At 30.6% G+C, this 24698-nt stretch overlaps 1 protein-coding gene and 2 long non-coding RNA genes across 5 annotated transcripts; 2 read left to right on the top strand and 1 right to left on the bottom strand.

The window, feature by feature from the left end:
- Positions 1 to 2298: 2298 nt before the first annotated feature.
- Positions 2299 to 4259, bottom strand: LOC136272446 (uncharacterized). 2 transcript variants are annotated; one of them, XR_010710453.1, is made up of 4 exons: positions 4102 to 4259; positions 3977 to 4035; positions 3701 to 3886; positions 2299 to 2658 (listed from the first exon to the last, which is right to left on the bottom strand). It is a non-coding gene; the product is annotated as an uncharacterized lncRNA (long non-coding RNA). The 2 variants fall into 2 exon arrangements; XR_010710452.1 differs by having other exon boundaries at positions 2301 to 2658; positions 3977 to 4259.
- A 7149-nt stretch (positions 4260 to 11408) lies between these two features.
- LOC136272308 (multiple epidermal growth factor-like domains protein 11) lies at positions 11409 to 16593 on the top strand. 2 transcript variants are annotated; one of them, XM_066073719.1, is made up of 7 exons: positions 11409 to 11536; positions 11621 to 11682; positions 12091 to 12228; positions 12322 to 12405; positions 13271 to 13408; positions 14059 to 14127; positions 14503 to 16593. In XM_066073719.1, exons 1-7 carry the CDS (start codon positions 11454 to 11456, stop codon positions 14685 to 14687), a joined length of 759 nt encoding a protein of 252 aa, XP_065929791.1. In that variant the 5' UTR covers positions 11409 to 11453; the 3' UTR covers positions 14688 to 16593. The 2 variants fall into 2 exon arrangements, with proteins under 2 accessions (XP_065929791.1, XP_065929792.1); XM_066073720.1 differs by lacking the exon at positions 12322 to 12405.
- Positions 16594 to 22308: 5715 nt separating this feature from the next.
- On the top strand, positions 22309 to 23301 carry LOC136272061 (uncharacterized). Its single transcript, XR_010709943.1, has 4 exons — positions 22309 to 22423; positions 22511 to 22572; positions 22942 to 23079; positions 23174 to 23301. It is a non-coding gene; the product is annotated as an uncharacterized lncRNA (long non-coding RNA).
- The last annotated feature ends 1397 nt before the right edge of the window (positions 23302 to 24698 follow it).

The following is a 24698-nucleotide window of genomic DNA, read 5'->3' as shown; positions in this document are numbered from 1 at the left end:
GACATAAATAATTAAGAAAAAGTAATTAAAAAGTGCAGAAATGAAAGTGTAGATTTTATTCATAACAGATAAAAACTCAAAACTGTAAAAAAAAGAAATCGGGGGTGTATTAATGTAGCATAAATCATCCATTTGAAAGGAAAACATAAATTGTTAAGTTTAAGAGCGAATTCTTTTCTAAACTTGAGATTATTATAAATATACCTAATATGGAGGGGGGGGGGGGGTGGGTGGGGGAGAGCAATCAATTTATTAGTTCGGGTTCGATTCTTCATAACTCAAAAACGAGGCTCTTTGTTTGAAGCAGCCATTTTAGGGCATGTTAAAAGGATTAATCTGACAAAGATGATTTTTTGTTGTTGTGCAAGAGTTCACCTGCGAAGTCAATCTTTGAAATGTGACAGATATCATGATGCCGTTTTGTGAAGGAAACTGAGGTTATACATTTCAATGTGGTGACATTTTGCACTTTTGACGGGGCTTTATAGCATGTTTTGATTTTCCTTTCATTTTATTTATTATGCTTTATCGCCTGTATTTTAGAATTTTTACGTATCAAATTGAATGTAGACATCGATAAAACAGGCAACTGATTGATTCCCTGCTCTTAATGAGTAAACTCTTATGTAGACAGTTCCTACAATTAGTAATTTGAGAAATCTTTGCGCAATGGTTGATTGACATAGGTATTTTTATGATTTGAAAAATAAATTGTTTTCTTCCTTTCTTTGAGTGCATTTTACCTCTGTTTTTATTGATTACAATCTTTTTATACTATCTAAATCAAGCTTTGAGTTATTAGCAATAAACAGAGCTCTGCAATAGTTTTATAACATCATTGCATAAAACTCACCTAATGGCGTACCATCTGTTATATATTTTACATTTGACAAGATAGCTTTCAAAAGTTAACAAATATCTACCCCTGTGATACAGTGTAGTTATTATAGTATTCACAAGTGATTATATCCAACAGGGCCTGAGGCCATAAAACCCAAACAAGCTCACTTTTGATCTCAGTCTCACTTTTCCACTATATGTTCCTTTTGGAAAAGTGAGATTGAGATCAAAAGTGAGCTCGACTAAGTTTTATTGCCCCGCGGCCTGGAGATAGCAGGTATCCTCTCAGTGAGCCATACTGGAGTTCTAAGTTCTGAAACGGCATCAGACGTGCGGATCATGTTAAAATTACATGTGACATCGAAGCAGACACCCCAGAAAACCGATGTCCGTGGTAATAGAAAGATACATTGATGTGTTAAACTCTACATACCGCAAACTATGTTGAAAATACAGTCCTGTAGCTGATGGAGTTTTTTACGAACGACAAGGTGGCCATTAAGAGTTTTTGAATTTACAAGACAGAAAACAAGAAACTCACTGGAAATTTGGTTTGTAAATTGTACCCGGCGCGTAAATCGCTGTTGAGGTAAGTTACATAGGATAGTGGATAATGACTTGGTGAAAAGTGATTTTAAGCGTTGAAAATCTGGTTGCCATTAATCAGAAAAAAGCGGCCTAAATGTCATATTGTTCGTGGAAATAAAATTAAAAATACTCGGCTATGTTTTTTGGCTGTCTAACATACGGATGGGTCACAACAAAAGCCGACGGCAATATCAATTCTCAAGAGCATATGGACATTTGGGGTCTAAAATAATGGTCTGGTATTATGCAACATTTTCGGAATAAGAACTAATTATTCCAAAACGACTATGCAACGGTACATTCATCTTATGCCACACAATTATGGAAAAAAGAAAACAAAACTAAATGGTTTGCATGACAATCCAAATCTGAAGATATAAATATAATTAAAAATGTGTGAAGAATCATAAAAATGCGTCTTCAGATGTACAGAACATTCAAAATTGCGAAGGCCTCATTACGAACGTGAAAGAAATGCCTCACTGCTTCAACATTATATTTAGAGTTTATGCGCTTCAATCCCAAACTGACTTAGACAGATCAATAGATCCAAAGGTAACGCAACTAAATAGGAGAGATAGAAAGGTAAGTTTTGAGAAATTGTTTCTTGTATACGTTTTTCACGCTACGTTACGTCTGCTTTTTTATAACAAACGTATGGTCAATTAATATATGTCTTGTTATTAATTGTTACTATATGTTTTATTATCTATTTTTTACATATTAGGAATGTTGTATTATATCAAACATGAACCTTTTTAAAGATTTTTTGACTTTGTTTTTATACTTATTTTCCATTTTTGGTTTACTGTTCACTCTAAATGCGTCATGGTTATTTAAATGATATTATGTTAACATAGTTGCAACCATTCATTCCTTTAAAAAAAAACACACACCTTATCAATGATAATTATATCATTTGCACATTTTCTGATTAAACGATTCAGTTATAAAAAGTAATAGGGATTTAAGCATTTAAAATTATTTCATGATATCAAGTTTCTGAAATAAACATTATCTGAGTTCAGATGTTTTCCTTTTGTTTAGTTGTTGATTGCTGACTCCTTTCCAGTCGATATGTGTACAATGTCAGCAGCATTATGATAAAAGACATCGATGCTATAATAATTATTCCAACCAATAATGGCTTCTTGCTTGGTGAGGCACTTTTGGAATTGTTGTTACATGACGAATTAGAACTTGTTCCTGAGTTTACAAGTTTGTCAACCTCTATGGAAACGGAAAAAGAAAAATATATTCAAATTTACTATGAGTTGTTCCTAATCTTCTTTGAGAATCAATTATACATTATACAGCTCTGAAAGAAAAAGAAAATTATGAAATTGTCACGAACCATTGTATCAATGTCGGTTTATGATTCTACGCATTTCTTTGTATAAAAAATTAAAATATTACTTTGATTATAAACAGTTATTATTGTAGCTGTAATATTTACTTGAACATAGTTTGTGCTTCTCTGTACGTTTGATGTAGCTTTGCGTTGATTCTTTTAGGATTGGTGGGAGTAAATGATACGTATATGAACACGGACTCACTTACTTGCGCGTGTTGACCTCAGACTTTCAGATATAGTAACTTTTGTACTTTCCATGTTAATATTAAGATGTATGTTAAATTGCCTGCTTCTTCTGTGTAACTTCTGATGGACAATTGCAATAACTGTATCCTTTTTCTCATAAATAGTTAACTGATTTTGATGTTAACATCAACAGAAACAATGTTTCCTTTTTTGACTTGTGTGGACTATTGAGCATACATTGCCCGAAAAATACTTAACCTACTTAAGGATTTTTTTTGGCAATGCTAGATACTTTCATAACCCTCTACCTGATCTAAATCTAATAATTGTGGGACATCTTTCTCAAATACTACAAATACAGCCCTTTTAAAATACATGTATATGTTTCATTGCAACTACTTTTTTTTAAATCATGGTTGATATTTAAATTATTAAATTCCAATGTTCAAAACCTCAAAAGTTTCAAATTATGAATATCAATTGGATTAAAAAGAAAACCAACGAACAAAACAAGAACCCCAAAACAAAACAAAACAATGACAGATTAAACCCATTATATACAGAAGAGTTTTGGCATTTTTTTAAGATACTAATTAAAATTATATCCTCCATATCAGTCTAAAAATATCATAATGATGCATGTCATTCATTGATAAAAGCGTGATGTATAAATACGGTAAGAGACAAATGGTGAGAATAAGAAATAAAACCCTTTTTGATAGTTCTGAATACCTGTTGACGTTGACAATGGTTTATCTGTTAACATTGGCGTAAGTTTTAACGTTGACGGTTGTTTACAGCCATTGGCATAATCACAGTCGTTGGCACTACAGTTGCATTCTGAAGCACATGAATATCCATAAAGTGGAAACGAACACTTTGTGCCACAGTTCTGTCCATAATATCCAGGTTTACAACCTAAACAAACGTTAGACGAGCTTTTAAATTGTGTAAATCAAAAGGCAATTGGTTGATAATATAAGATCATTTATGTACTTAATAACTTACGTAAACATTTCTCTTGTACGCTGTCCCAAACACGGCCGTAAGAGCATGTTCCTTTACCACTGTAAAAAAAGGGCATCAATCGGAATATAAGAATGAACATAATTACATATAACAAGTTTACTTACTCTTCAAATATAAAGGAATACATCAATTGCAAATCCAACAACACCATTGCAAAAACCAATGAAAACATAATTCAATATGTTTTGTATTATAGAAGTCTATTTCAGATTCGACATCATTCCATGAATTAGAAATATTCGTGTTATGTGTTTATTCTCAACAAAATGTGTTTCCTTGTTCATTAAAAAAATAAATTTCAAAAATTAAACAAACCATTGAATTGATAAGGAAATAACAACCGGTGCAGATTGAATGCATTGAAAAATGTCATCACATTCCATGGTTGTATAATGACTAGTGCAACGACAAGTAGAAATGCAACATCACGCAATGGTCTTTACTTTATTTGTATTAAGTTTGAAAACAAGCATCAATTACAAAAGCAAAACATACATGACATATAGTGATAACGAACATTGTTCAAAATCAAAAGTCCAAGGGAAAATACAAAAACAGGACAAAACAAGAGCTGAGCAAACACAAAGCTATATAAATTAAAGTAGGATCGGGTGCCATGAAGGAGTGGGCATCATTTGCTGACTGGTCACACCCGCCGTGTACTCTTAGTGGTATTTGGGAAAAACGGAAAAGTCCAAAGACAATTAGTTGTTTAATAATTGTCTAACAATTAGTATGAAAAAACGGCAGTAAGCATGCGATCAAGTGGGAGATTTTATACGTAATATATATAATACAAGTAAAATCGGTTTTCATATTTTGAATTTACTTTGTTTGTTTGCCAACCATGATTAAATCCTTACTACGGTCTATTTAGACAATTGTAAATTTTCAACATCACGTACTTACTAAACACACAAACAGGATGAAAGATATACATTTGATTAACATTAAGAATTTGAATTAACATTCAGGTCAAATAAATTAAACAATGCATAGAAAAAACTTAACAAACGCAATACGTACATTAACTTAAACTAGGCTTATCTTTATATTGTTGTTTTTTTTTTACTTTTTTTTAAAACACATACTAAATAACGATAGATAATTACTTGAAGCAAGTGTATCAATTTAAATAAATCTTCGTTGCATTAATTTACAATATTTAACGCTATGTTCCATGTGGATTAAAAAATAAACACATTTAAAATATAATTATTGAAGTATTATGAATATCAATTAATGTGTCGACGACAAAAATACTAGTACATAATATCACGATTCCCTACAGTTCGTATATACCGATGGTATAAAGTATGTCTTTATGTAAACGTTACAGCTAAAAGCTTCAGCTTATTGGGAAGCTTCTGCGTTTAGATTCTTGGGTCTCCTTAGTTTAGGTAGTTATTCCTCTGCCATGTACTGTGATATTAACATTATCTGCAAAGAAATGATGAAATGCACAAAGTTTTAAACACTTAATCAACTAAATAGAAGAAAGTTAATATGAATAGGTTAATAGCACTGTTCATTCTCCCGCAGATGTAATAACAACGAGCATTATGGAATTTTTAATATAAACTATGTCCCGACAGGAAATTATTAGAGATGACAGTTGTAGTCACACATTTTCTCATAACAACTGATATTATCAATTATTATGTTTGATATGATCACTAGTTTCCCACAGTCAAACCTACTTTCAGATTTTTAAACCAAGGTCTTAAACTCATATTACGAACATTCTAAAATCTAGTGTTTAATTTGATTCTCTCAGATTTTAGATCAATCTATAGGAAAGAATATTTTTAGATGTGATATATTCTGATGTGACCATCGTGTTAATTAGACCTAACGAGGAAGGAATAACTTGTGTTGAAAACAATGAAACATAAACTAAATGTATTTTTACACATTTTGAATATGATGTCAGCAAAACTTATCAAGGTCTTCTGTTTCTAGCGGAAGACTTTATGCGAGGGTTGATCCCAAAGTAATGTCACATATGCGATAAAATGGTGAAAAATCGGCGTAAAGTGACAAAAATCCCTGCTGTGAGATTTCAACCTAATTCAATTCAGAACTGAAAATTTTAATGCATTATGATAAAAAATATTTCTATAGAAAATGAGGTAAGAATAGTCGCCGCATGCAAGGGACGTCATTTCAAGATTTTTGGCGTTCTGGTAGAATTTCGTAATTTGGTACTCTATAAAAATTGGCCACGGTGTTCTCTTTTAAAGTTTGAATTTCTTTTTTTTTCATTAAAGTAACTAATTTATCTTTTTTGTAATCGATGGATTATTTTTTAAAACATTTAGAAAAAGTTTAATATACCTGTTTTAAAATATCGTGTTGTTATGGGCTTTTTCAAATTTTGGAGCATGTAATTTATTCATGCATACAAACCTTAAAAAAAGATGTAAATTTATGACACGGTGATGTCAGGTAAATATCATGCAATAAATATCAATATCTTGTTCATGGTTCAACGAAATTTAATCAAAATTTTAATTCAAATTTGAATTCTGATAAGGAAAATTTTGATGTATCATTTTATACAATACAGCACCAGTGAAAAGCGCGGTGCATGGTGTAACATTACTTTTGAATCAACCCTTGTATGATAAATATTTCTGGAGATAATATATTTTGTATAGCGTGTAGCAAGATCTTTGGCGTTCTGGTAGAATTTCGAAATTAAGTACTCTATTAAAATTGGCAACGATGCCCTCCTATATATTCAACATTTTTTTTTATCATTTTTTTTCTCATAAAGTAACTAATTACTCGTTTTGTAATTGATGGAGTAATATATTGAATTATATATTGTGCGATCAGTTTGTCGAGGTCTTTTCAAGAAGTCATGAAGGCAGCTGTTTAATATAGCCATTGACATAAGTACCCAGCTTTAACTTTCCTTCAGAGCGTATGTCCTCTGTCTATCTAATTTATGAATTAACATGACACATACTTTTATTAGATTTTAAACCACGTTAAGGGTACCCTGTTCATTCGTACTCAATTTTAGGTTGATCTATCAATTTCTGTACATTTTCTAGGAATTTCTTTCTATCGAAGCAAAGATACATCGTATCACTATTCGCATGTCCAGCCTTTTATTCCTAGATCTAGAGACAAAAGGCATTGTGTAGATAATTGAAATGGACGGTTACTTCCCTTTTTTACAACTGTTAAAAAAAAGTCTATTTTATATCTGTTTCAAAATAATGTGTTGTTTGGAGCTTTTTTCAAATTTTGAAACATATAATTTATTCATAAATACACACCTTTAAAAAGACGTAAGTTCATGACGCGACGATGTCACGTATGTATAATGCTATAAACATCAAAATCTTGATAAATGTTCAACAAAATTTAATCAAAAATTTAATTTGAATTAAAATTTTGATAAGGACAATTTTGATGTTTCATTTTAAACAATACAGCGCCAGTGAGAAGCGCGGTGCATAGTGTAATATTACTTTTGGATCAACTCTTGTGGTTTTTGAACTGTTTCTTATTAAGGTCTTCCGTTGAAAAAGGAATACCTTATTGTTGTCGGACTGTTTCTTCTTATTATTTTTTAAATAAATTTTGTGCAAGCGATTTCCCGAAAACTGATTGTCTGATTTCAACCATTCGTTCACATATGATTGTCAACGGTCATAATTCTAGTCGGGTTTTGAAATCTATAAAGTGTTACTACCTCTCCCGATTTACGGCCGATTTTTTTGATTTTTTTTCACGTCTTCTTTGGTGCAAAGCAAATCTCCAAAAACTATCAGAAATGTGATAATGGAATGTTAAGGATAGGTAGACTATAGTTTAAAGTTGTGTACTATTTAGTTGCTTTACGCCAGTTAGAGCTCGCATAGACACGAAAATTGGGTACGAATTTTGAATCAAAATTTTCAAACTTTTTGATTTGTATTTTTGCTTTCATCATTTTATATTTTGTTAAAACATAATTATATTATCAAATTAGTAGAGTATTAAAAGTTTTTTCAACGAAATCAAGAAAAAAGGCATATTTCTTTCAATTAGGCACCAAAAGACTCGTAACTGAAAAAAAAATGATCTAGATTTTGTTTGCATTATAGAAGCAAAGTTGTCGATCGTAAAAATACCTGTTTGAAAAACTCTTTACCACAGCTATTTAATAGGTATTTGGGGATTTTAAATGTCAGTGTCCTTAAACTTTGATTTAAAATATCAAGATGACGAGGCATATTTAGTTAAGCATTATAGATAAAAAAAAAAGTATCCATTGATGATTATAATTGATTTCACTATTCTAAACACCGATGTCTGTCCCATTAAGGATGAACAGGGCTGTCTCCTAAATTATTCAATCATTTGAATCTCAAAAATGAACAAATATTTTTAATAAGTGTAAGAAACAAAAAATAATGGCATGTAGGGGACCTTTCGTTTGAACTCAACAAACAGGAGGTTGTTCCGTGAAACAGGGGTCAACGGACTTGTTAAGTCTATTATAAGTTGCTAAAAAAGGATAAAAGATGTGTAATGCATTATAGAAGCAAATTGTTGATCGTAATAATGGTTTTTTGACAAATTTGTTACCACACCCATTTATTTAGGTGTCAGAGTCCTTAAACGTTGACCAGAGAGAGAGAGAGAGAGAGAGAGAGAGAGAGAGAGAGAGAGAGAGAGAGAAAGAGAGAGAGAAAGATATTTTGCTAAGCATTGTAGAAAAGATACTGTTAGCAATGATGATTCTAATCGATTCCACTAATCAAAACATCAATGAATGTTCCCATTAAATTTTATAACGTTTACATATCAACGTGCGTTTTGTAGTTTGCAATGCATGTTGTCGATCAGGAAATTTCAAGTATTAGATTTAAGAAAATACTTTTCCAAACACTTAATTTTCATATCCGTATTTTACTTTGGAGAGTAATCGTTTTCAAAAATCCAGAAATGTTAACTTGTAAATTCGGATATGCAACATGCTGGTGTGTGAGCCTGAGTATGAATGTGTGTAATTCTGATCGCGAAACCTATAAAACTTTAGCATAAACACCATAGAGTTGACTCCACATGCCTTCAATCTAATTCTTTGTACTAAGTCATATTTGAAGCTGTAAAATAATGTAAGTTATCTACATGTTACCTGCCACTATAAATTACATTTTCCATCTGTAGTCTCTACATTTGTAATCTCCGTTTTCTGAAATAGCACAGCTAACGACAGCTGTTACAAATCGACAAATGTAAAGTGTACAAATTTGTAGAATTTTGAAATGACCATATATGGAAACAAGTGCTCTGATTCCTCGCGTATCTCATTTTTAGACGGGGTCACGTGACCCCGTCTACTGGTCTACTGTCAGCCGAATTCTCAAACCGGAAGGCACGCGTAGAACACATGAATTGAGTCTACGCGCAAGAAAATAGTGCAAAAAGTGTTCATGCATTTCAGTAAATGTGTGGCATAAAAACACGCACTAAATCTTTTTAAGTCCTCTGTGTATAAACAAAGTTCTATTTAGAAAATAAACAATAGTTTTATTGATCAAAATATTCTTGCTCGGGTTCAAATGTGGAATGAGTAACGTAGCTGAATGCACAGCGTCGTTGTCGATTCAGTTGGTGTAGGAGCTCATTAATCAATAGAAGAGGTTGATGTTGGAATCGAAATTAAAGTCAGGGTGAATTACATTGTAAAATAATGCATTACATTACCATTACATCATTAATTAGGGCATTAAATTACTATTACCATTACTTAATTTTCTTGAAGTAATGCATTACATTACCATTACATGATTAAAGTAATGCATTACCAATACTTTGTGAAAAGTCAATAAGTTTTAAAAAAGTAATTTAAAACTAAATAAATAGTTTTTGTAAATATTTCATAAATAAAACATGCTTAAAATATTTTCAGGTTCATGTTCACTATCAGATTCAAATTTGATGACTTATACAAGATTGCTGTAGCACTTGTAGTTCTCAAAGTAAGGTTGGTCCATTCCTTTTATTGTTTCTAACAAGCAAATAAGTTCTGTAAAATAGTGCGAAGTATTGCGTTGTAAATTTAATTGACAAGGTTTTATGTATTATTACAATCGGGTTCGTTATCGGGTTGGTCTGTTGAAGCGGTAAGAAATGATATTCTGCATAACAGTGCATTGTTTTTACAAATTTCGACAAACCGGTAGGGGACGTGTATTGCTTATGCAATACTCTCAGAATGCTTGTTTTACATGATTTACCGTTGTGTCAATTTTCTACAATTATGAAGGCCGGGATTGAGAAAAATTTAGACAAAGTATCAGACAATTGCAAAAAAGCAGAATTAACATCGATTGTAACAACTAATTCAAATTCATAAACTTTGGAAGTATATTCGAGGAAATCCAGGACAATTACAAATTCAAACTTTTAAGACCCCGTCTTTCAGTACACTCAGTTCTTTTATTTGGATACAGATTTGTTATTATTTAGAATAACTAAAATAAATTACAAGAATTTCAAGAGTGTATACCGAAGTTAAAATATGCAATTATAGGTTTTGTCATTGTTGTGAATGAATATGCGTGTATTTCTGTAAAACTGATTAGTAAGGATTGTAACACGGCTTGCCAAGGTGCGCGAGACAACAGTGAAACAACTTCTTTGTTACATGGTATTTATTTAAATGAAAATGTTCGGGCATTAGAGTTGAACCATGCAATCAATAAATTAAACTGTAAAATGTGAATGAACTATATTGCTTCATATGTTCTACAAAATATTAGCTTAAAAAACAATAAACAGCGTTTTTTCACCATAACCATTCTTGGGTTCACTTTTTTTTAATGGTTTTTATGGTACATTTATGATATTAAATTAAACACCATTGTTAAAACTTGTTAAATGTTGAATTTTCGAAACTTAACAACTTCAGATGGTATGGGACCTCTGTCAATATTAATATGGACATCATAATTGAAATACTTTCACCGGTTTAGACTTTTGAAATTTTACAACTTTTAACCAAAAATAGCCTTTACAAACATTTAGAGAGGTAAAAATTTTAAAAGTCCCAGTGTGATTCGATCTCATGACTTGTAGAAAATCCTCTTACCCTCTGCGCTACGCTGTTAGGTGACAATAGGGTAAAAACCTTATTATAAAATCACACTTTATTTCATTGTTCATTTCGATAAACAATACGTCACAACATTGAAGTGTCCAATACAACCTTAATGCATTAAAGTCAATGAACTGCTATGTTTTAGAGCACATGAATATGATATACATAATTATGTAATTTTATGCAGGTGGTTTGCAGCAATTAAAATTAAAGGCGACGGAAAAATTTAATCTTTGGCTATAATCAGTCATATAATTTTATGATCAAGGAACAGGGAAACAAATCAATTTAGAAAGACTCAGATGTAGAGACATCGTGTATCATTCAAAGTAAATACATGGAGTTAAAATGAAAAATATTGTGACTTTTGGCATTGCATATATGACACTATTTGGGTGTTTTCAAACTATGCTTACAAGAACTTGTGTAGGGTAAGTAAACTCTTTTGTTTAATTTGTCAATATTAGAAAGAGTTGTTAACCAACAAGGATTAGCTGATACTATTATAATTGTAGAAGAGACGGAACATCATGCTGTGTCGGGTTCAGGTGGGATACAGCACAAGAGATGTGTATACGTAAATATACTTCAGAACTGGAAGCATTGCTATATATGTTAAAAATGCTTGCTTTTTTGATGCAACTTCTGTATCCAAACACTATTGAAGATCTGATTTTACATGTTTAAATGATAAAAGAAGTCTTTATATAGTTTTGAATAAATAATAGTTAATCTGGAGAATTCATATCATATGGTTATGAACTGAATTTGACATATTTTTAGAAAGGCTAAACGCGTTAGAAGAAATGTCTATTAACTCAAGATTGTCACTTATTAATTTATAATCTAAATAATCCACTTTTCGGTAGCTATGATGATTATATAAAAAAAACCAAAAAAAAGTGCAAACTTAATGGCTACTTTTATAGCTGATATGGTTTGCATGTCACAAGTTAAAGAATTTTTCAAATTATTATTTGATTAGCATGTGACAAAGGTTATATGGGGCCTAATTGTGAAATTAGGTGTCTGTTTCCATCGTATGGAGAAGGCTGTCAGATGATATGTAACTGTATTGAAAAAGATTGTGATCCTGCCAATGGCTGTAATAATTCGTCAACAGGTGTGCATATGTTTCTAATGGCATTAAATCTAGTCTGTCATTTGCAATTTTATATCAACGTACGTAAAGTTTTGTATTAACCATTTTTTTTAGAGTATCCAATGTCTTCGTCAATAGGCTTGGAGTACAAGATAGTTACAACAGACCTGTTGAATTATGAAGCCAGCATTTCTGAAAGTAAATATAATTTTTGATATTTCTTTGCCAAATTGTGTATATATGCAATTGCACTTCCTGCGTGCATAAAGTTCTGACAAACGAAACACTACAAAAAAATCTAAAATAAACTCATCATATTTAAATTTCAACATGAATTTTATATATATGATTTGGTTCTAAAACTCTTAATCATGCACGGAAATTGAAAGTACTCCAAAGGAACACAAATTTCCTTGAAACATGCTTACGTCCGGCTTTTTTTTAAAAACAAGTTTTCAGAATATATATGTTTGGTTTGTACAAGAAATTTAGTTAATGATCAACGCGTACAATGACGAACATTTTTGATATCATATTAGCTAATAACGCACTTTAATACAACCCTGAACACAATGGAAGATAATATCTAAGAAGTACTTTTTGCGTGTCGTTCAAAATCTTCGTAGAATTTTTTTTTATTAAACTTTTGATTTAAAAGACTAATAGTTTTAATAAAACTGTTCTATGTTTACCAAGAAAATATAAAAGATGTTTACCTATGTCTGTTTTAATGGATAAAGGAAATTGTGCCCGCTACAAAGTATATTTTGGCGTATCTCTAACATATCATTTGAAGTATCCAGTTTTAAAGTTTAAAAAAGGTTACAGATTTTACATTTTACTGCACAGAATGTATATAATATAAAACATTAACGATATGTTTTACAAGCTGAACTCTATAAAATATTGATATGGTTATCAAACAATTCCAGGATATTTTTTTTATTTGTAAACTTAACTTTAAAAGGAAAAATATTGATCATAGCACACTTGCCTTGGAACATTCTTTTTATTTATCAGTACCTTTTTGAATTGTCATTGATAAATAATAATATTTGTGCAGTCTGCAAAGAAGGATATTATGGAATCAACTGCAAGCTAAAATGCCGTTTTCCATCGTATGGACTTGCCTGTCAGCAAAAATGTATCTGTATGGAGAAAGACTGCGACCACATTAAAGGATGCCTGCTTTCGGCAAAAGGTAAACTATCGATCAAAGCTGATATGCTTCCTATCCATTTGAAAGGACATTAAAGTATGTATCATTATATCGACAAACGTTAAGAGTTCCGTGTTAAAAAAAGAAATACGAAATGAAAATATTTGTCATTTTTGTAAGGAATCCGTATTTCATTATTATTTTGTATTTGATATATTTAGTTTCGTAAGTGTCAATTTTTTTTAAAAACCTACGAAATTGTTTCTTTTTTTTAAAATGAAATAATTGAATTACTAAGCATACAGTTTTGTATTTGTTGATCAGTACATGTAACATTATTGGAATTTTGATATATTTTAATGTCTACCAATATTGATTTATCGATCACACTTCTGTGTAATGGTTTAACGCATGTATGTTATAAATTGACAGCAAGTATTTTGAATTCGAGTTGCATTACTAACATTTATATTTTAGATTGATGCATAAGCTAGTCGTTTGAATAAATTTGTTTTTTTAGCGTTAACGTTGCAACTGATTGAAATCTGTTTATAAGCTAATATGATTCTTGACAATCATCTTTCTATAATTTTCACATCTTCTACATTTTTGCAAGCAAACACTGATACTTGTGATTCTTTTATCGGATGAAAAAACATTATAATTTTTAATATTAACTGCCTTTCCTTTAGAACATTCCAGTCCTCCTTCAAAAGACCTTCAACACAACATTGCCACGAAGGAGATTCTCAAATCTAATGGTAATATTTTTGTAAGAAGAAATAACATTTTTCTTTATGAATTTATCTTTAGGGAGAATTATTAAAATCGTTTATTGTCATTAAATTTTGATATAAATCTAAACGTGATTGTTTTGTCGTTTCTTCAATAATGCAAATCAAACTGGTAGATAGGAAGGGCGGACGGTCAGATAGCTATCCAGATAAATAGACAGATACCAAATACATGTAGATACATAGATTGATAGATAGATAGATAGATAGATAGATAGATAGATAGATAGATAGATAGATAGATAGATAGATAGATAGATAGATAGATAGATAGATAAAAAAGATATTTCACTTAATATATTTCTTATAAAGGTAAACTTATTATATCTTTTTAAATTACAGATTTTTCTAAAGTCACAACAAATAATGACAAAACATCCTGTACAGCAGTGAAACAAAACAGTAAACGGACCAATTATCTCAAGTTTGCTTTGATCGGACTAGCTATTGTGTCTATTATCATAGTTTTTATTTATTTCCACGTGCGACTGCTAGAAAAACGTTATATAATCCAAATGATAGTATAATTAGCATCTTATAATGTCTTTTCTTTTGAACTAACACAATATCTTTTAAAACAGAAAGACAATCAACATATTTAACAGTACGTGTTCACATGGACCAATATCTGAATCGTTTTTGTAGTGAATGAAAGATATATGGTTATCTTATCTATATTTATAAATTAAGGCATTTTGCAAATAAACTACAAAATGCCTGCGCAAAGGGAACTTGCTTACATCTTTGGTATTTCAACACATGTGTGATAATGTCCGTAAGGAATATTTCAATTTTATCTGATAAGTTCTTATTGTGAAATTAATCAAAAACCTACTTTCATTTTCGATAAACAGGCCCAAAATAGCAAAAATGAGAGTAAGGTCGTGGATGCGCTTTGGTGGATCCAGGTCATGGATCAGAATATACTAGCAATGAAATAATATCAAATGACTACGTAAAGAGTGAATACGTTTATTGTGGGACTATTTAGAGAATACATAGAAGTTAAGATTTGACAAATGTTTAATAAATAAAATGAGTCAATTCGTTTCTTTAGTAGGCGATTTTAGCTTTAGATATTTAATTGCTTGCAAAGCACGACCTTTGGTGATAAGATGGGGTAGAACTTTCCAGAACGGGGTAACCAAGAACGTTGATTGACTAATTAACGAAAAGTTTATGACGAGTTAATGATGCATCGCAGACAGATACCGTGGATCGCAATTCGATTCATACAAAAATGTTAATAAATAAATTGGAAGAACTTATGCGATTTTAGTATTAATGGAAAGAACTTTCCAGAACGGGTTGCCCAGAAATTGATTGACTAGTTAACATCACTGCGGAAAATGGAGTTAACCATCGGGCAGTTGAAAATATGCATGCAAATGGATAATAATGCACAACAAAGTGTGTTTTAATTTCATAGTTTTTTACACCAGGACATAACTTTTTGGTTGTAAACCTTAGACATTAATTTAAACATTAATAATTAATGAACATATTTTTGTATTCTACGTCTATATGGATAAATGATGTATGCATAAAACGAGGAAGTTTAATGGGAATGTCTCCCCCTTCCGGATTGTTTTTCAAACAGTCTTTTATCTGAAAGTCCTATTTGAAACAGTAATAGAAATTATTTTGAAGATTGAATCAGAAAAAGAACTAAATCTAAAGAGAGAGACACTAATTACCCATTAACTGGTTTGAAATAAATCAATAAAAACGTTTATTTTTTCAGTCAGTTGACACAAACAGTATTAAGGCCGCGAAAATGTATGTATTATCCATTTCTGTTTAGATTTTTCTTCCCTGTCCGTCCTCTAAATATCAAACAATGCATTTTTTTAAAATTAACAATATCTAACTTAGTTTCCTATATAAATACACATTTTTCTCAATAAGATTAAAATAGAATAAATCGACGACAACAATCTAGCCCATCTAAAAAAATAAAGTTCAACTTGGAGTTTCATTGTTATAAAGCGTTAATGATAATTAGTTATATTTCTTTGAACAGTTCTGAAAATGGTTGGGTATTTAATTACTACATTTGTAGTTTATCTTATAAAAATCATGTGTAGTTTCCTACCACTATCCGATTTTCCTTGCGAACATAAATTGACCCTGTATATCCATAATCATGATACTTTTTTAAGATGCCAGGTTTAGATTACCGAGTCTTTTACCCAACCTTCTGAGTTGGTATGGTACGAATCCAGGACTCAGGATGTACAACTGGATGGGGGAAGTCATAGAAAAGAAGCAAAATAATCACATTTGGAGAGGTGAATGGGATTTCATGGTGTAAATTTTGTATCTATTGTCACTGAATTTCGAAAGATGACTGCATTTATGAGGACATGTGATATTTGAAAGAAAAAACACTTTTAAAAGAAGAGGTTTTCTTTTTATTGCAAGTGGACGAATTCCTGAAGGTAAATAAAAACATTGGTTGATAATAATTTTTAATTACAGATATAATTTAATGACAGATTTATGACTATCACATAAATCAACTACATAGAAATATTTGTAATTTGAAATCATGTGTTCGATCATTCAGGTTTTTTTTGTGTGTGTGATCATTTGTATATACTCATGTTGAACCTCAAATACCAGTGAACTGGTCGTGACTGAATAACGAATTGAATTAAAATGGTACTTTATGTAAGCTAAGCTAAAACATCTGTTACCAACCATTAGATTGATGAATGTATGCCATTTGGTGAACCATTTTTTTTTGGCCAGAAGTTATTCTATCTGTTTCTAAGCAACAATCATAACCAACTGATATAATCATTTTGACAAAATGAATTTCTTTACAAGATAGGCTATTTATTTTAAAATTAAAATAAATATATCATTGTCCCACCGGAAAAAACTGGTATATACAATTTTAAGGGGAAAATATCCTTAAGAAGTTGTGTTACATCAAACTCGTTTTCTTTAAATTAATTCAAGCATTGTCATCACAATGTGCAAAAGAATGTTCACAATTTTGGTTAATACACTAGTTTGAGAAATGCCTTTATCAACAGTAATCTTGCTTTCTCTCAGTATACTTATATCAATAGTATTATAGTATGAATCGTGTTGTATTTTGGCGTTATAGCTGTTGATAATAAAAAAAACCCAATTTTTTAGAACTTTTAGGTATTGAATAAACACAACCTGGATGAAGTTCACACAGTCAGTCAGACAACATTGGAAAATGCTTTTGAAGATGCGAGTTTTAATTATCGAATTATCTCTGGTACATGAACAAGCACTAAAAGGGTGTAATTCAATTTTAAAATCCAAGAAGTATCTAACAATAACGGGAATACGTTGACTTAAAAAAAGAAACCAAGAGTTACAACTTTACACTGTTGAAACTGTTCAACAAATTGTGATATTTTCAGAAGGAATTTTTCTCAGAAAAGCAGGGAAATTATACTTGGTAAACACTATACTGCAGAAAAAGCATTTGATCATTTTGACGAAGATAAAGATGTGAAGGCAGATTAATTCTTTAATATCAAACATGCATTTAGAGTCGTTAATGATAGGTTTTATTGTTTCACAATTGAATGATCTGTTTTTGGTTTTTGAGGAAAAAAAAATTACAGCTATCAATTTTGATACTTTTTTAACTTGTGCAAAATTGATTTTTGATAGTTTCATAAAAACGAAAGTAAAGAAACTTCCCATTCTTTAAGAAGATACGTGTACATGTATGTGCATGTAAATAAACTGTGAAACCTAAATAAATATATTCTCTCGATATTTTTAAAAAAGAAAAAGCAATATACTGAAACTTTACAAAAGTTGATGTTCATTACAGGTATACTTTAATGAGTTGATAAGCTTCATACAAAGCACAGGAGTCAGTTTACAACAGCGATTCCTTGGATACCAGAGGACGGACATTGTCGAATTCTTTGACACCCTTCAAAACACTCTTCTGACAAACATCAAATGGGCTTTTGTTAATGTAAGTATATTATCCTTGGTACAGAAAGCTTAGTAATTCAAAAATGATAAATTAATTTTGCCAGTGGGCAGTGTATACTGAATTGAAGTATAACATTTTTTTCTGTTTGTATCAAATGACCAAATTATTATTTGCGAGCTCTCAAGATAAAATATATATTCATATAGCAGAATAATATAAACAGAATTAAAACGAGATTTCTAATGGTTGTCATTCACGATTTAATGCAGATATTTATCCCCTGCGGGTAATTATGAATCCCCAGGGATGTACATGTAATTATAGCTGAATTATCATTGTGATGATAATGATATATAACACTGCTGGTATAAATAGAAAAATATTGACATGCTCATAGAAAATTGTGTAAACTTGATAAATTTTACTTTCTCTCGGCAGTTGTCTTCATTAAATGATTTTTATAGGAAAAAACTAAAACAAGAAACAGAAGTGAGTACTTCTCTTCTTGTCAGAAGCACGGATATAAAAGATTTACACGTACACATGTTTTCAAAATCATCCATTTACTAACAAACATGTATATTGTATATCATGTATTAATAATCATATCTAAGGGAATCTCCGTTTCATTTTGATGCAGTAAGGATTTTGAATTGGAAGAGGCTGACAGGGAATATGTAATATCAGTAAGTTGACACCTTAATGATTCATTGTGTTATCACTGGTTGTCTTGTTTTATTTTCCTGCTCGTACATCAAGATATCACATATGGTTTACTTTGACAGGTCGGCAGTTTTAGCTACCCTCTCCTATCACTCGATGAATCGTAAAAAATGTTCAACGCTAGAAATTATTCTTATCATTCATAAAATAGAAACTTGTCTGTTGATCTAGATTGTGTTATATTTAATACATGTATATAATCACAGAACACTTTCTTAAGTCTCAATTTTTTTAGACCATTCCATAATCAAAGTTTTAAGAAGGGGCTATTGAGAAATAAAAGAAGTAGATAAAGTACTGATTTCTATTCATTTTACCTGCACCATGATTTGACACCTGGCGATCATACTTATATAAAGTTCCTTGGAAATCAACCTTTTGTATTATTTGATGTAAATTTTGCTGTCCTTTTTAAATTCTATTCAAATTATTAACTTTAATTTTCACTTCTATTCATGTTTTCTTTATAAACAGCAAGGCTACAAATCAACTATGACCTTTCAAAAATACTTCGCCGCGAAATCGGAAATGTCAAAATCCAGCAAAACACGTCACAAACAGGAAGACATAAAAGATGGCGTTATAGAGGAAAAGGATGACCTAGATGCCGATGCCTACCCACATTCAACAAATATGAAAATGAATAAAGATATGTAAAAATGTTGTTACATGTACTAGTTACTTTGTATCTAACTTTTGAATATATATCCAGCTTACTAATTTGTATCTTGCGGTTTGTACTCTTTCTTTTCACATAGTCGATAATTTGATAGATCATTTTGGTTTGCACATTTGTGTAAATTAAATTAAAGGAGCCAACATGTATACTTAACTCATCATCAAGCCAGTTTTTTTTCTTGTAATTACATCAATATTATTTTTCAAGGACTATCTTAAAAAAATAATGATATTTTACTTAGTTTATGTATTTTGACTTATAGATGGACTAATTGCAGAAGGACGACTGCAATAGTGACAATTTCTAAATAGGCATCCGTGGAAAAAAAGCATTTTTTAGAACATAAAAAGAAAACCTACTGGATGAACTAATCGTCTCTTACATGTATCTTTCATATCCATGATACTTTGCAATTGAGTTGCTAATCCATGACTTAAAATTGTTACAATTCTTATTTGAATGTGTTTTAGTGTTAATTGTAATAAATTTATAATACATATCAACAAAATCATTTTTGTTTTTGATGCAAGAGTATATGCACTGCATTAAAAAGACACTCTTTATTTTGAACAACGTGGATTAATGTGTTAAAAGTAGACTGGTTCAAAGTTTTGAATCTTTACGTATTAAACTCATCAATTTTTATAGAGATTGAAAGTACAACGATTTATAATTCCGTCACTTGGACAAAAAGTTCTTTTGTCTAATTTAAGGGCATGCTCTACATCTAAACCGTTTCTATGGTGAGGCACGCTACTGACAAGCACGTTGATAATACAGGACTAACAACAATCTCGATTGAAGTAATCTTTTCGTAAGTTCTATGGTCGATACAAAGATACAATTTTCCACTGAGTGGCATGCTGACTGATGATTATCATACTCATTGTTATACCATAAATAATCATCTAATTATCTACGGACTTTTTCCGTTTTTCCCGATTACGTCACAGAGCACCCGGCGGGTGTAACCGGTTTGCATATATTCCTCACACCGTCGTGGTACTTTAACTACCTCTTTTTATTTTATAGGTCCGTATTTGCTCTGCTCTTGTCATATATTTCATATATCCTTTGTTCTTTTGATTTTGAACACTGTTAGTTATCCCCATATGCATGTCATAGAGGAAAAGCCAAAACACATGTATTAAATCTGATTTTTAAAATTATTGAATACTTTTTTAGGTGAATTCCGTGAAATATTTATTTGTAAGAATCATTAACTGCGACTTTATTTCACAATTTTGTGTCATAATGTTATGCACAAAAAGGGAGGTAATTCACATTAAAATGATTATGTAACAGTGTTTTTAATTTATTCCGAAACCTTCGAATCAATCTTAAGCTTGTACAGGAAGGCAGTTTAAATAATTTTATGATATATCTGCAGGTCTACTGTAATTACTTCCCCAATTATTTTCGAAAAAAAACCCATCAATTTTGAATTATGCTAATGTAAATCATTTGCAAAACGCTAATGAATTAATTAAAATTTGAATGCATTTGAAACAACTTGTGTATTATCTTACTTATACTGCATTTTGTAGTTTGCATTTTGTCGGATAATCAGGAAATATACTCGGTACATTATTCGTTTAAAGTTAATGCTTTTCAAAACACTTATTTTTAAAGTCCGCATTAGACTTCCTGTACTTTGTTTGTGTTTAGCTCTGATTCCTCAGTGATCTCTTTTTTTATATATATATCTATAGGTATTTTGTTTAAGAATAACTGAAATAAAATAGGTGATATGAGTATAATACATACACGTACTTAGTAATAAATACATGTTTTTGCATATGTGATACAGATGACATCCCAAAACTCTTATCGGCCTCCAGGATTGATACAGGTTATCATCCCTAGGGCTGATAGTAATCTGTATCACGCCCCTTGCAGAACATCTCTGCCTTTTTCCGTTTCTGCATGTAAACAGGCGAAAAAATGAAACATTTCTTACAGTAGACATTTTAAAATGCAGTTGAAACTTCAATTTTAGAGCAGTTAATTTCAAAACACGAAGAAATTCTGGTTCTATAGCTTTATGTTTAGAAAACAATAAGACATCAAATTTTCATTTAATACATGTACAGACTACTTCAAATAATATTTAAAATCAATTTGTTCAAGTTGATGCATTCAAAAAATATCGATAAGTATAATCTTATCAAAAGAATACAACATATTATGATAATTGTATATCACATACCTCACGTATACATAGAGAATAATACATACCCTTTTCCATATCACAGCCTGTATCAACCCTCGACCAATATCATCCCTCGGACCTGTGTCCCTCGGGCTGATATTGGAATCTCGGGGTGATACTGGCTGTGATATGGAAAAGGGTATGTATTATTCTCTATGTATACGTGAGGAATGTGATATACAATTACTACATGTATAATATGTGGTATTCTTTTGCTAAGAAATCAAAGAATGTATATTATCAAAACTAATAAATAATTACACATTAAACTGCAAAATAAAAGAAAAAAAATATGTTTTTTGTCTAGTGCCTGATATTTTATCCTTAGAATAGGCTCAGAAAATAATAACAGCTTTTTCAAACCTTAACCATTTTTGGGTTACCTTTCTTATGTTTCTATATGGTTTCAAAGAATGATAATCATGGTATGAAAATTACTACTATTGTTAAAATTTGATTTTCCGAAACTTAGAATTTAACGAATAATAGTTATTGAATTTTCATGTTTTAGAGGACCTAATTTTATAACAAGGAACAAATTAACAAGGAAATTAATTAATTTAGAGAGCCACATATCTATAGAATTCGTGTATCATTCAATGTAAGTACATGGAGGTGAAATGGAAAGAATAGTGGTTTTTGGTATTGCCTATTCGTATATGATACTATTTGAGCCTTTCCAAACCATGCCTATAGGGATTTGTGGAGGGTAAGTAATCTGTTCTGTAATTTTGTTTATATTTGAGAGGATCGTTCCATAGCAATGATAAAGAAAAAACTATTTTCACTATTGTAGAACAAACGGAACATCATGTTGTATCGGGTTCAAGTGGGATCTTACACAAGAGAAGTGTATACGTAAATATACAACACTATTGAAAACAATGCTATGTGAACATGCTTCCGTTCTTGAAGGTCTTTTTCTTAACATTTTGATTTGTAAATATTAATGAATGCCTTGTATAATGTTCTCAATAAGTAACAGTTACTCTGGAGATTTCATATCATTATCATTAAGGCATAACTGAATTTGAAATATTTTTATCAAGGTTAAACGTGTAAAACAAAATACAATTTAGCTCGAGATTTGTTGCTCAATATTTCATACTGTAACTCAGTGATGCTATCATATAAAACAAAAAAAGAGCAAAATTAGGAACTAGTATCATAGAGTATATGGCCAGCACGCTGAATTTAACATTTTCTTTTCAATTATAAATTGTTAAGCTTGTAACAAGGGATATATGGGGTCTAACTGTGAAGCAACGTGACCCTTTCCAACATATGGAGAAGGCTGTCAGATGAAATGTAACTGTATTCATAAAGACTGTGATCCTGTCAATGGCTGTAATAAATCATCAACAGGTGTGCATATGTTACTAAATGCATTATATCTATTATGTCGTTTGGAACTATTTACAAACGAATGTTAATTTTTTTTATACATTACTAATTTTAGGGTATCCAATGACTTCATTACTAGGCTTGGAGTACAAGATTGTCACAAAAGAACTGTTGGATTCTAAAGTCAGCATTTCAGAATGTGAATATGATTTTGATTTATTTTTTGTCGAAAATATGTAAATATGCAGCTATACTTACACCGGTTTATGTCTAACAATTCACTACAAAATAATCGAAGATAAAGTAACTATTTTTCAAGTTGAAAAAAGTTTTTAATTGGATATATTTATATGATTTGTCTGTAAAATTATTTGTCATGCAGGCCGAAATTATCGAATATAAAAATTCGTTCTCCTAATGTAAAATAACTTCCTACAAACGTTTAAAATGCGTACATCTGGCTTTTTGAAACAAGATTTTCGAAAATGTTTTCTTCGTGCAAGAAATGCAATTGAAGATTAACGCGTACGATGTACGGCAAATTCAATATAATTCAAGATATAACATTTCAATACGACATGAACAGAATGCCGGGTAATGTCAATATAGTACTATTTCTGTGTATTTGAAAAGCTCCATAGAACGTACAGATCAAATGATTATTACACAAGTCCAATCTGGCTTTTCGTCATAAACCCTCATTAAAATGGCTTTGTTTTTGATTTTAACATCAAACGTACTATCATAAGATAAGCGATACCATCTTATAACAAATTTAATGACTGTTATATTGTCATTCTACATTTTAGATATAAATTAAACATTGCCATCTTATCTTTATTATTAAAGAGAAATTATTTTGATTAAACGAAAGGACTCAGGATGTTCTGTCATGTCAGACGTAATGGGTAAAGGAATTTGTATCTGCTACATTTTTTTTTTGCGTATTGCTAACATATTATTTGAAGTTTCCAGTTTTAAATTTTCTACACTTGACAGCGTGTGACAGTAAAAGATGTTTATCAACTAAAACATTAAAGTTATGTTAATCAAGCTGAATTTGTTAACTGAACAACTTTATGATATTTGCATTTTATTTTAATCTTAACTTTTGAAAGGAAAGAACGCAAATATCACACGTGCCTTGAGACATTCTAATCAGTTAACCAGTACATTTATTCTTCTTTTAAAACTGTCGTTAATAACAATCAATATGCGTGTAGTTTGCAAAGAGGGATATCATGGAGAAAGCTGCGAACAAAAATGCGGTTTTCCATGGTACGGACTTGGCTGTCAAAAGAAATGCAACTGTATAGACAAAGTATGTGATCACGTAAAAGGATGTTTTCCTTCGTCAAAAGGTAGAGTATAAATCAAATCCAAATCAAATGTGTTTTTCTGTTTATTCAAACAACTGTGCAGAAAAAAAAATGATACCCAATTTTGTGAGGGATCCGCATTTCATTATTAATTTGCGTCTTATATAATCAATTCCGTAAATATCCATTTTTTAATAACCCACACAATTACAAATGAATACAATAAAATGTATGCATAAATATACTATTTTTCATATATTTTTGATCAGTTCATACACCAATAAAAAAATAAAGTCTAGATATCTTATAATGTCTATTAAT

Source organism: Magallana gigas, chromosome 10, assembly GCF_963853765.1.
Source record: "Magallana gigas chromosome 10, xbMagGiga1.1, whole genome shotgun sequence".
In the NCBI taxonomy this organism is placed as follows: domain Eukaryota; kingdom Metazoa; phylum Mollusca; class Bivalvia; order Ostreida; family Ostreidae; genus Magallana; species Magallana gigas.
This window is presented reverse-complemented; position numbering and strand designations above follow the sequence as displayed.

Bases quoted from the DNA above. Each gene is read 5' to 3' on its own strand.
- LOC136272308 (XM_066073719.1), top strand. From the start codon at position 11,454: ATGAAAAATATTGTGACTTTTGGCATTGCATATATGACACTATTTGGG. The intron at 11,683-12,090 runs GTAAATATACTT...TTATTTGATTAG, and splicing joins AGCACAAGAGATGTGTATAC to CATGTGACAAAGGTTATATG. The intron at 12,229-12,321 runs GTGTGCATATGT...CATTTTTTTTAG, and splicing joins CTGTAATAATTCGTCAACAG to AGTATCCAATGTCTTCGTCA.